Below are 12141 nucleotides of genomic sequence, written 5' to 3'. Positions count from 1 at the left end.
TGAAAATGCAAAGGATCCTGAATAGCAAAAACAATTTTTGAAAAGAAAGTTGAAAACTTACAATTCCTGATTTTGAAAGCAGATTTAGGGTTGTCTGTGAGTTGAACGTGGGAATGAACTCACTGTAAATGGGCATGAAAATCTTTTAGCAATGACGGTAATGGTCAAAACTGGATTGTGATGATAGTTGCACAACTCTTTTCCCCAGTTCCAGGAAGACAACAAATCTTAAATGTAATCATATACCTTTCTTCCATATGGCTTTTCTACCATATTGCTGTCACTGTCAGAATTTTCACTCTGAACTGGTTTTGTGAACCCAGATTTGGGCATCTTATAGCTCTTCAGCTAGCTTCTTCTTTTTATCAGTCTTCTCATCCTGGATCTGTAAAGAATGGATATATAAGGGTTACTTGTATACCTCTGCAATAAAACCTACTTAAGGTTTATGCAATTTAGTGTCATTTGCAAGAGTTTGATTTGGTTTTCTCTATGTCCTCATTAAGATTATTTTCTCAGAGAGGCTGTCTTAGCCTAAAATAAGTTTTCATTGAAGAATTTGAGCTTATAATTAGAGTTCTCTTGTTCAAGTCCATTCAGCTTGTCATTAAAGAGAAAAAAAAAGAGAGAACTACCCTACTTTTATATTTCTTCCCACCTTCTCTAGCCTAATACTCAATCTCTAGTTTTCTGGGTGGCTAGAAGCAGCTGAGTGAAAGCAGTGGCAAAGGTTTTTGTCATTCTAGCATGGCTACAGAGATAGAAACTTCTAATAGATTCTCTGGTAGTTCTGTATTAGTCTAGCAGTTATTTCTGAAGGTCCTACGAAGAATATGATAGGTTTCATAGGTTAATTTTATAACATCTAATTCTATTTTCAATTCACTTAAGTTAAATTAATTAAAACCTTTTTACCTAAAATCCTCAGTGATTTTCCTTCACCAAACTCCCAGACATCATCAGTTATTTATTCACTTTATCAATCTATTCACTGACTTAATCATTATTATTCTGTATTATACTGTCATTATTACTTCATTTATCATTATATTTCCATTTTTTTCAGGCCTCTGCCTCCTACTCTGCAAGCTGATTTAACAGGACAAGGATCTTCTTTGAGCCCATGCTTATGTATAAGCTTGAGAAAGCCAGAAAAAAAAATCCAAGGGATTTTACATATAAAAGGGAAAGCCATGAGCTTAGACGTGTGTTGCTGTATGATGACCTATTAGCCACAGGTGGTTGTTGAAAGTTAAAGCAATTAAAATTAAATTAAGTAGCTACATACTATGGAGTGCACACATACAATGTTTCTATTATGCAGAGAGTTCTACTGCTCAAAACTGGACTAGACTGAGGCTGCTGGCCAGTGGGACTATAAATTGGGCCACAACAAGCAGAATGACTGATATGCTATAAATTTGCTGTAAATGGATGGATAGGTCTAAGTAAAATTTTCTGTGTTCTTCAAATTGTTCTACTGATGCTTTAAAATGCTTTAAAATGTTTGATTTTTAATAGAAATAAAACTGAATTCTTAAGTAAACTAAATCTGTAAATTATCTAAACTAGATTAAATTGATCTGGATATAGCCAGATTAGAGTATATTCCAACACAAAAACTGCCACAGTTCAAATATTTCATTTTTAGAGAGGAGGAAAGAAATTTAAAGAAATGAACTTTTTGACACTATATACAAGAGACAGAATTTACCTTCAGGTCATTTAACTTGTTTAAACTATTACTGTATACACAGAATCATTTAAACATACCCTTGTCCTCAAAGCTAGTAGCTCTGTGTAAATCTTACAGCTACTAATCATATAAACTGAAAAATTATGACTTAAAAGCAAAATTGAGCTACGTATCAACAGGTCTTAGCCTAGATGAAACTGACGATAAAGCACTACTTCCTTTGCAGATCAAGCGAAGTTACTGGTGAACAAAGGAATGACATGAACATTGAGAAAATTATACATGGCAATAGTATTTTAGCAGACTGTATGTTAGAGAAAAAGTTTATATTATTTCTCAATGAATTTATTTAGACAATCTTGCACTAATAATAAAAATCAAAATTAGATATCAAAAACATTACATCAATCAACAAATACGAAGCATTTTTACAGATAGGTTCTTGGTCCATGACATCTACTGTTACACAAATTATTCAAAGGGATAATAAACATCACATCAGGTAAATTGAAGTACTTTTAAATGCACAAATAACCTAATAGAAGGCAGGCAAAGAAAAATTGAGGAATAAAAAGTAAAAGGAACAGACAAAACAGTAAGAAAATAGTAGGCATAATCCAGAAACACCAATAACTACATGGAATGCAAATGGTTTAAACATTCCAATCAAAGGACAGATTTTCAGGAGGGAAAGAATGATGAAACTACATGCTATTAACAAGAAATTCACTTCAAATATAAGAGTATCAGTGGTCAAAAGTAAAAGAATAAATAAAGAGATGCCATTGAAAAAGTAATAAAAGGAAAGTTGGAGTAACTCTATTAATATAACACAAAACCAATCTCAGCAAAGAGGATATTACTTATTGCATACTGATAAAAGGGTCAGTTTACCAACTGAGTATGCAACTAGCAACAGAGCTTCAAAATACAGGAAGCAAAAAATGACAAAACTGATAGGAGAAATAGACAAATTCATAATTACAGCTGTAGGTTTCAACTACTTTTTCAATTAAAATAGGAAATCAACAAGGATCTAAGAGAACTGAAAAAAAACCATTCATTTAAATGGAATGAATCTACTTGACATTTATAAAAAAATCTGCCCAACAGCAGTTGAATACTTATTTCTTTTCAAGGACACATAGAATATAGAATGCCATAAATAAATGCAAAACATTTAAAATAATTAAAATTAAATTCATAAAAACTTTGCTCTCACACAATAAAAAGGTAAACCAGAATCAATTATAAAAAGGTAACAGGGTATGTATAGTATATCTAAATTTAAAAAATAATGAAAAATTAATGAAACTAAAAAGTTGTTCTTAAAAGATCAATTAAATTTAAATTTACATATCCCTAGCCAGACTTACTAGAAATAAAAAAGACCTTCATAACCAAAATCAACAATAAAAGAGGAAACATCATTGCAGATGCTATAAGCACATAAAGTACAAGAGAATGTTATTGACAATTTTATACACATAAAGTCAACAATTTAAATAAAATTCTTTAAAAGGTACATACTACCAAAGCTCATTGAAGAAAACAATTTTGGTAGCTCAATATTTACTAGATATTGACTTCATACTTAAAACCAAAAAACTCCAGGCCCAGATGAATTCAATGGTGAATTCTACAAAACATGTAAGGAAGAAATAATGGCAATTCTACAAAAACCCTCCTGAAACAGTAAAGAGGCAAAAATATTTTATGAGGCCATCAATACACTTATGTCAAAATCAGAATAAGTCTTTTATAAAAGAACTACAAAATAAAATACCTCATGATCATACACACAAAAAACTTCAAATCAAGGATTTTTAAATATTACCAAATCAAGTTCAACTGTACATAAAAAGGATACCAAGTACATCATGACAAACTGGGATTGATCCCAGGAACTCAAGGGCAGCTTAATGTTTGAAAATCAATCTAAGTAATTCACTGCATTAACAGACTAAAAACAAGCACCAAAAAATTATCATCTTAACACATACAGAAAAAGCATTTGATAAAATTTAACACTCACTAATGATAAAAACTCTCAACAAATTAGTTAGAGAACCTGAATACCTTCTTTCTCTTTTGAGGTCAACAATGAAACAAGGATGTCAGCTCTCATCGGTTTTTCCACCCTCAACTCTAATGAGCTAAAATTGACAAAAAATGTATATATTTAAGGTATATACTGCATTGCTTGGATATGCATATACTGTGAAATGATCACCACAATCAAGCTAATTAACACACCTATCACTTCATAGTTATAATTTTCTGTGTGGTGGAAATACCTAACATCTACTCTCAGAGCAAATATCAAGTATACAATACAGTATTATTAACTACAGTCGCCATTCTGTATACTTACTCACCTGTAACTGAAAGTTGGTTACTCTCTCCCCACTTTCCACATCTCCAGCACCTGAACCATTCTACTCTCTGCTTCTGTGAGTTCAGTGCTTTCAAATTCCACATATAAGTGAGATCTACAGTATTTGTTTTCTGTATCTGGCTTATTTCATTTAGCATAATGTCCTCCAGGTTCATACATTTTGTCCCAAACGGCAGGATTTTTTTTATAGCTGAATAATATCCCTATATATATCACATTTTCTTTGTCTACTCATCCATCAATAGATACCTAAAAGTGGGATTGCTGGATCAGATGGCAGTTTTATCTTTATCTTTTTGATAATTAGTCAAACTAACTGGCAGGAGGTGATATTTCCTTGTGGTTTTGATTAGAATTTCCCTGATTAGTGATGTTGATCACCTTTCATATACTTGACTATTATATATCTTCTTTGGGAAAACAGGTACGTTGCCATTTAAAAGTATATTTTACTGATTATGCTATTACAGTTGTCCCAGTTTCCCCCCCTTTGCCTCCCTTAGCCCAATAGCCCCCTTTCCTCTAGCAACCTACCCCTCTTGGTTCATGTCCATGGGTCCTGCATATAACTTTTTTGGCTTCTCTATTTCCTATGTATTCTTAACCTTCCCCTGTCTATTTTGTACCTACCAATTAATGCTTCTTAATCTCTGTACTATTTCCCCCATTGTCCCCCTTTATCCTCCCACAGATAAACCTCCATGTGATCTCCAGGTAGACCAAAAGGTCACTGATTCAATTCCTAGTCAGTGAATATGCCTAGGCTGTATGCTGGCCCCCACCCCACCTGCTTCAGAGCACATGCAAGAAGCAACTGATTAACATATTTCTCTCTCACATCAATGTTTCTCTCCCTCCCATCCCCTCTCTCCAAGATGAGTATGTCCTTGGGTGGGGATGAAAAAAAGATGGAAGCAAGATTTTTTAATTTAGGAACATCCTGGAGTCATTCATTGAAGAGCCAGAGAAAGGACCAGGGGAAGAAATGCAGTATCCTTGTAAGCATATTTCTTGGTCATTATATACTTCCATAAGAATTTAAGAAATGTATGAATATCTACACATTTAGGTTTTAGTGAAAATGGATTAGAGGTGAAGAATTCTATCATTTTTAACCAGCCATCTCAGAATGCTTTTTTAAACTGCTTGTGAAATTGCCCCAATTAAAATACTTCAGAAATACAAAAACTTAGTTTTCTGGAAAGGAAAAGAGAATCAACAACATGCTTTGGGTAGTGGGAGTTGTACTTAAACTAAAGAGGTAGAAGTTTTGGTGAAGATGGGGGCTTAAGTAAACGCAGTGCTGCCATCCTCCCACAACCACATCAAAGTCACAACTAAACTACGGAACAGCCATCATTCAGAACCACTTGCAAGATTTCAACTAAAGGCCCTGGCCAGGTAGCTCAGTTGGTTAGAGCATCCTCCTAATAAGCCAAGCTTGTGTGTTCAATCTCCAGTCAGAGCACACATACAAGAAGCAACCAATGAATGTGTAAACGTGGAAGGACAAATTGAAGTTTCTCTCTCTCCCCCTTCCCCTCTCTCTTTTTAAAATCTGTATTTTTTGTAAAGGTCTATAACTAAGGATATAAAAAGAGGTCACATCAAGACTGATAGGAGGGGTGGAGATGCAGAACAGGCTGGCCCCACATCCACATGTGGCAGTTAAAAGCCAGGAGGGATATCTAGACTGTAGAAATTCCTCCCTGAGGAGCAGGAGTCCCAGCTCCACAACACGTCCATCAGCCCGGGGTTTCAGGGCCAGGAGAGGAGTCTCCATAATTGCTGGCTGTAAAAACCAGGACGGGTGTGCTATTGAGGGAGATGGAGGTCTTCTGGAGTCCTAGGCACTTTCTCTTTTTATTTTCAAGTATTTGTATTAATTATGCCATTCAGTTGTCCCAATTTTTCCCCTTTCCCCAATTCCAGCCCATACACCCCTTCCCTCCAGTATTCCCTCCCCCCTTAGTTTATGTCCATGGGTCGTGTGTGTAAGTTCTTTGACTTCTCCTTACCCTGTGCTTTTAAGAAATCTCCCTATTTTGTACCTACCAATTTGTACTTCTTAATCCCTGCGCCTTTCCCATTTCCCCCTTCCCACTATAACCCTCAATGAGATGATCTCTATTTCTATGATTCTGTTCCTGTTTGCTTAGTTTGTTTTTGTTTTCATTTTTTAATATTTGGTCATTGATAGTTGTGGGTGTGTTGTCATTTTACTGTTCATAGTTTTTATCTTTTTCTTAGATAAGCCCCTTTAACATTTCATATAATAAGGGCTTAGTGATGATGAATTCCTTTAGCTTTACCCTATCTGGGAAGTACTCTTTCTGCCCTCCCATTCTAAATGACAGCTTTGCTGGATAGTCATCTTGGTTGTAGCTCTTGCTTTTCATCTCTTTGAGTATTTCTCTTGCCAGTCCCTTCTTGCCTGCAAAGTTTCTATTGAGAAATCAACTGATAGTCTGTTGGGAACCACTCTGCCTGGTTTCAGGAATTGTGACTACCCCTATGGCTAAGACTGAGTGAGCGACCTCTAGATGCAAGCCATGAGAGACAAAAACTTGTCTCTGGTAGCAAACGCTGCCTCAGCTTACTCCCCTACCTCCAAAGCATGGTCAATGTCCATGATGGGTAAGACTCCTTACAGCGAGGGGCAACCTAAGCCAGACACGATCACTTGGGAGGCCATCATGGAAGGACTCAGGTGGGCTGCAACAAAGAGGGAGCAATGGACCCCTGCCCCCTCACCAGCTATTCTGACATAGCCAGAGTCCCCATGTCCTCTGCGAGAAGCACTTCCTGGCTCTAATCCACTTAAGCCTGAAAACCGTGTTGGGGAGGCAGTGCAGTTCCTTGCCTTGCAAGAGCGGTATCCAGGGTAATCAGGCATAAGAAAGAATTCCTAAAAATCCTATGAAACCTGCTTTGATAAGAGTGCTTTCACTCATCTGTTAAGTGTCTGAGCAGGAAATGAATATGTCTCCCAAAGTTTCTGCAACCCCCCTTCCTGACAGACACTGACTCAGACTAAGCCCTCAATTTCAATGAAATGTTATCTACTGTTTGATCCTTGCCGCCTGGATTCCTGTGTATTACAACCAAATAAAAGCCCCTGGAGGAAGGGGCTCCTGGCTTTTTTCCTTTGAGAAACTGGCCACCTCTGCTCCCCAAGCAGATCATGTCTTGGTAGTGTTTACTTTCATCCATGGCAGACAGGGGGACGTGAGGGCGAAGTTGCCCCCACAATAGTTTTAGGAAAACTCCTTTGTAGGTAACTCTATTCTTTTCTCTTGCTGCTTTTGAGATTCTCTCTTTATCTTTAACCATTGGCATTTTAATGTCTTGGTGTGGTCCTCTTTGGGTCCAACTTGTTTGGGACTATCTGTGTTTCCTGGACTTGTATGGCTATTTCTTTTGCCAAATTATGGAAGTTTTCTTTCATTATTCTTTCAAGTAAAGTTTTGATTTCTTGCTCTTCCTCTTCTTCTTCTAGCATCTTCACAATTCAGATGTTGGCACGTTTGGAGATGTCCTAGAGTCCTGTTATTCTCTCCTTGTTTTCTTGAATTCTTATTTCTTCATTCTGTACTGGTTGACTGTTTATTTCTTCCTTATGTTCCAAACCACTGACTTGAACCCTAGGTTCCTTCCTTTCACTGTTGGTTCCCAATGGAGTTTTCTTTATTTCACTTAGTATAGTCTTCATTTCTTCCCACAAGTGTTTGTCATAGTGACATCTCTAAGCCTCCATTTTACCAATGCTTTGAACTCTGCATCTGATAGGTTAACTATCTCCATTTTGCTTAGTTCTTTTTCTGAAGTTTTGATCTGTTCTAACACTTGGGCCATATTTCTTTGTCTTCTCAATTTGATGCCTCCCTGTGTTTGTATTAGGTAGAGCTGCTTTGACTCCAGGTCTTGGTGCACTTGCTATGTTATAAGGGGCAGAGCCTTACATATTCATCAGGGTGGAACAATCTATGATGCTGTGTTGCATTGTATGTAGGGGAGAGACAGAGAGGGAACAAGCTTGCTCATCACGTACCCCATTTCCTGTCACTTCCCCTACTTCCCATATGAGACTGGTCCCTTCTAACTAATGCCCTGGTGCTGAATCCCAGAGTGGGTGGGTTTGTGAACATTCACCCATGTGGCACCTTTAAATGGACTCTCTTTGAGAGACTGGCAATTTCTTCAGCCACCCCAACATTCACTCAGTGACATCTCTAAGCCTCCATATTATCAATGCTTTGAACTCTGCATCTGATAGGTTAACTATCTCCATTTTGCTTAGTTCTTTTTACGGCCAGAAGTTATAGGGCTTTATTTTCCTGGCGCTGGAACCTTGGGCTGTGCGGTCTGGCCTGGGGCTGGAATGGATTGCTACCCAGGCAGCGCTCCCAGTTTTTTCCGCCACAAGTGAATGTGGGACTGCCCATTCTGCCAACTGCCACACCATGAAGTCTTCCCTGCTCCAGCTCCCCATCTCCACTCCTCCTTAACGTCTGGATGGATATTTTTTTCTTTAAATCCTTGATTGTTGGGCTTCCACACAGTTTGATTTTCTGGTGGTGGTCGTATTTTGTTTTGAGGTTATTTGTGATCCTTCTTACAGTTGTGGGAAGAGGTGAAGCATGTCTAGCGCTCCCTCCATTTGGCCAGAAGTCCCGGACCAGTTAACTTTTTACTCCAGTGATTCATATCCATGGCTAAACCCTTTTGCCATTTTTAAAATCAGGTTTTTTATTTTTTGCTACTGAGTTGTATTATTTCCTTATATATTGAGTTGGCCAAAAATCCCATCATGTTTTTTCCATAGGATGGCTCTAATAGTGTTTAGTTTTCTTTAGCTTCATTTGAAACAACTTTGTTAGATTGTATTGTGACAGCTGTTATCAGTGTGCATTAAAAAAAAATCCAAGTTGGTAAATTTTTGTGCAGCCATTTTAATGCTGAAGATGGAAGAACATACATTTTCAGTGTATTATGCTTCATGATTTCAAGAAAGGTAAAATACTACTGAAATGTAAAAAAATATTTGTTTAGTGTATAGAGAAAGTGCCCTAACTGATCAAACAGTTCAAAAGTGGTTTGTTAAGTTTATTGGGTACTATTAATATTTTTGCCAAATAATTCTTCTTCTCTGGGGTTGTCCTATGCACTGGAAGATGTTTAGCACCCCTCCTGGCCTCTACCCACGAGAAGCCAATTGCAAAACATACCTCACATACTCAAAATATCCAAATCAATACAGTTAATTGGTGAAAATAAAAAATGTCTTTTATTTTATAAAAAAAGCAAAACAGATTTTTTTGGCCAACCCAGTATTTTGGATGCTAACCCATTATCAGATGATAGCTTGCAAATATATTCTCTCATACACTGCCTTTTCATTTCCTTTTCTATGCATAAGAGTTTTAATTTGATGTAGCCCCATTTCTTTTTGCTTTTGTAGCCTGTACTTTTGGTGTCATATCCATGAAATTACTGTCAAGACCAATATCAAAAAGTTTTTCCCCTATGTTTTCATATAAGACCTTTATGGTTTCACATTTTACATTTAAGCCTTTAATCCATTTGGAGTTAACTTTTGTGTATGGTCTATGAGCATATGCAGCTTTCCCAAGGCCACATATTGAAAAGACTATCCTTTACCAACTTTGTGTTTTTGGTGCCCTTGCCAAAGGTTATATATTTACTTGACTCTGAATGCATGGGGGGTTCATTTCTGGGCTGTTTCTTTGGTCCTTTTGTCTCTTTTTTTTTTTCCTTTGGTGTATGTATGTGTGTTTTAAAAGAGATTTTATTTATTTATTTTTAGACAGGAGAAGGGAGGGAGAAAGAGAGGAGAGAAACATCAATGTGTGCTTGCCTCTCTACTGGGGGTTCTGGCCTGCAACCCAAGCAGTGCCCTAGACTGAGAATCAGACCAGCAACACTTTGGTTCACAGGCTAGCAATCAATCCACTGAGCCACAACAGCCAGGGCTCTTGTGTCTGTTTTTATGTCAGTACTACACTGATTATTACCATAGCTTTGTAATATAATTAATCTGAAAGTGTGATTGGTCTAGTTTTGTTCCTTTTTTCTCAAGATTGCTTTGGCTATTTGAGGTCTGTTGTGTTTCCATATGAACTTTAGAATTGTTTTTTCTAATACCTTGAGAAATGCCATAATTCTGATAGAGATTACACTGAATCTGTCTATTGTTTTGGGTAACATGGACACTGTATTATTAATTCTTCACTGTCCAATAACAGATGTCCAATAACATCTTTCCTTTTATTTGTCTTCAATTTCTGTCATCAATGTATTATACTTCTCAGTGTACAGATCTTTTACCTCATTGGTGATACTTCTTAAGTAACTGATTTTTTTTGATGCCATTTTAAATGGATTTTTTTCTTAATTTCTTTTTTTATATTGTTCATTTATTAACATTACAGGCAACAGCACTATAACTCAGAATGAGCTTATGTAACACATATTTTCTTCATAAGGCACATTCCAGCCTTCTTTTTTTATTATTATTATTTTATTTTATTTTAATTGTTGTTCAAGTACAGTTTTCTGTCTTTTACTCCCATCCCAGCCCACCCCCCATTTTTCTTAATTTCTTTCAGAGAGTTCATTGTTAGTGTATAGAAATGCAACTGCTTTCAGTATGTTAATTTTTTTATCTGGCAACTTTACTGAATTCATTTATTATTTCTAACTTTTTGTGTGTGTGCAGTCTTTAGGATTTTTTAAATATATAAAATCATGTCATCTGCAAATGGACTATTTATTTAACTTCTTCCTTTCTGATTTAGATAGCTTTTATTTATTTCCTAACCTAACTGCAATTTTATCATTGTGTCAGATCATGGACTGCACTTACACAAACCTAAATGGTATAGCATAATACAATTTAGGTTGTATTACTCCCAGACTGTCAACCTATACAGCACATTAATTTACTTAGTACTGTAAGCAAGAGAATGAATTTTTGTATATCTAAACACAGAAAAATGATAGTAAAAATAAAGTAGAAGAAATAAAAAATGGTACACACTTCTGACTATAGCCTGCAGGCCTGGAAGTTGCTCTGGTAAGTGACTGGTGAGTGAATGTGAAGGCCTAGCTAGTACTTACTGCACACTACTGTAGACTTTACCATTCCATGAGCCTTTCCTGCTTCCTTCTGACAGAGTCAGAAATAGAACATCGAAGCTGTCAATGCTACTCCATGAAAAAAAATATACAGGCTGGACTGATTGGAAATTATCATGGAAAAACTTGCTGAGTATAAAGCACACGTAACAGCATGATAGTGATTTGTCGGAAGGGAGTGAAAGGTAGCCTGAGGATCAGTAGGAATAAGAACAGGAAGGAGAGATAAAGGAACACAGGGGATTGTGTCACAGTAATATCCTTTGGGTACTGCCTGTTGGAGCATTGGTCAGATTAAGGAATTTGTGGTATTTATTTTTTAAAAAGAGTGTATAATATGGAGAAGGATATAGAACTAAGGACTCAATATTTTGATTCCAGAAATATGTTTTTGGTTCCACTGACCCTATCTGGCATTGAATTGATGGAAGAAATAAAACTTAGCAATCCTTTACATTATTACAACCTGAAAATATTTCTGAAGTACAGGCAGAGCCTGGCTCTACTCTACCACAGAAAGCTTTTATTCAAGGCAGTGGCATGTCATACTAGTTAAAGTAGCTCCTGTGAACCTGTGACCTTGTACAGGACCTTAGCTCCTCAACAAATAATTTTTAGCAATGTAATCTTCATTTTTTAAAATTACAGTTTACATTTAATATTACTTTGTATTTCACATGGGTAGCATAGTGGTTATTTTACACAAAACAGTCAGAGCTCTAGAGGAGTCTCTAAGAGGTGATTCTTTTTTTTTTAAACACCAATTTGTTGTTGCCCCTTACATACCCCTACCAGGGTCCTGGCCCACAACCAAGGCATGTGCACTGACTGGGAATTGAACTGGCAACCCTTTGGTTTCCAGGCCAGCACTCAATCCACTGAGCTACAG

The 12141-nt window shown here is 36.6% G+C and overlaps 1 protein-coding gene across 3 annotated transcripts in view; it reads right to left on the bottom strand.

Moving 5' to 3' along the window:
* ANKRD12 (ankyrin repeat domain 12) overlaps positions 1-12141 on the bottom strand; it is a 154561-nt gene that overhangs the window by 109579 nt on the left and 32841 nt on the right. For all 3 annotated transcript variants that reach the window (XM_037050353.1, XM_037050355.1, XM_037050354.1), the window contains exon 2: positions 247-385. In XM_037050353.1, the coding sequence (XP_036906248.1) occupies positions 247-333 (87 nt within the window). In that variant the 5' untranslated portion in view covers positions 334-385. The remainder of the gene's footprint in view (positions 1-246; positions 386-12141) is intronic.

The sequence above is a fragment of the Sturnira hondurensis genome, unplaced genomic scaffold (genome assembly GCF_014824575.4).
Source record: "Sturnira hondurensis isolate 20B ecotype Veracruz unplaced genomic scaffold, ASM1482457v3 Scaffold0006713, whole genome shotgun sequence".
Classification (NCBI taxonomy): Eukaryota; Metazoa; Chordata; class Mammalia; order Chiroptera; family Phyllostomidae; genus Sturnira; species Sturnira hondurensis.
This window is presented reverse-complemented; position numbering and strand designations above follow the sequence as displayed.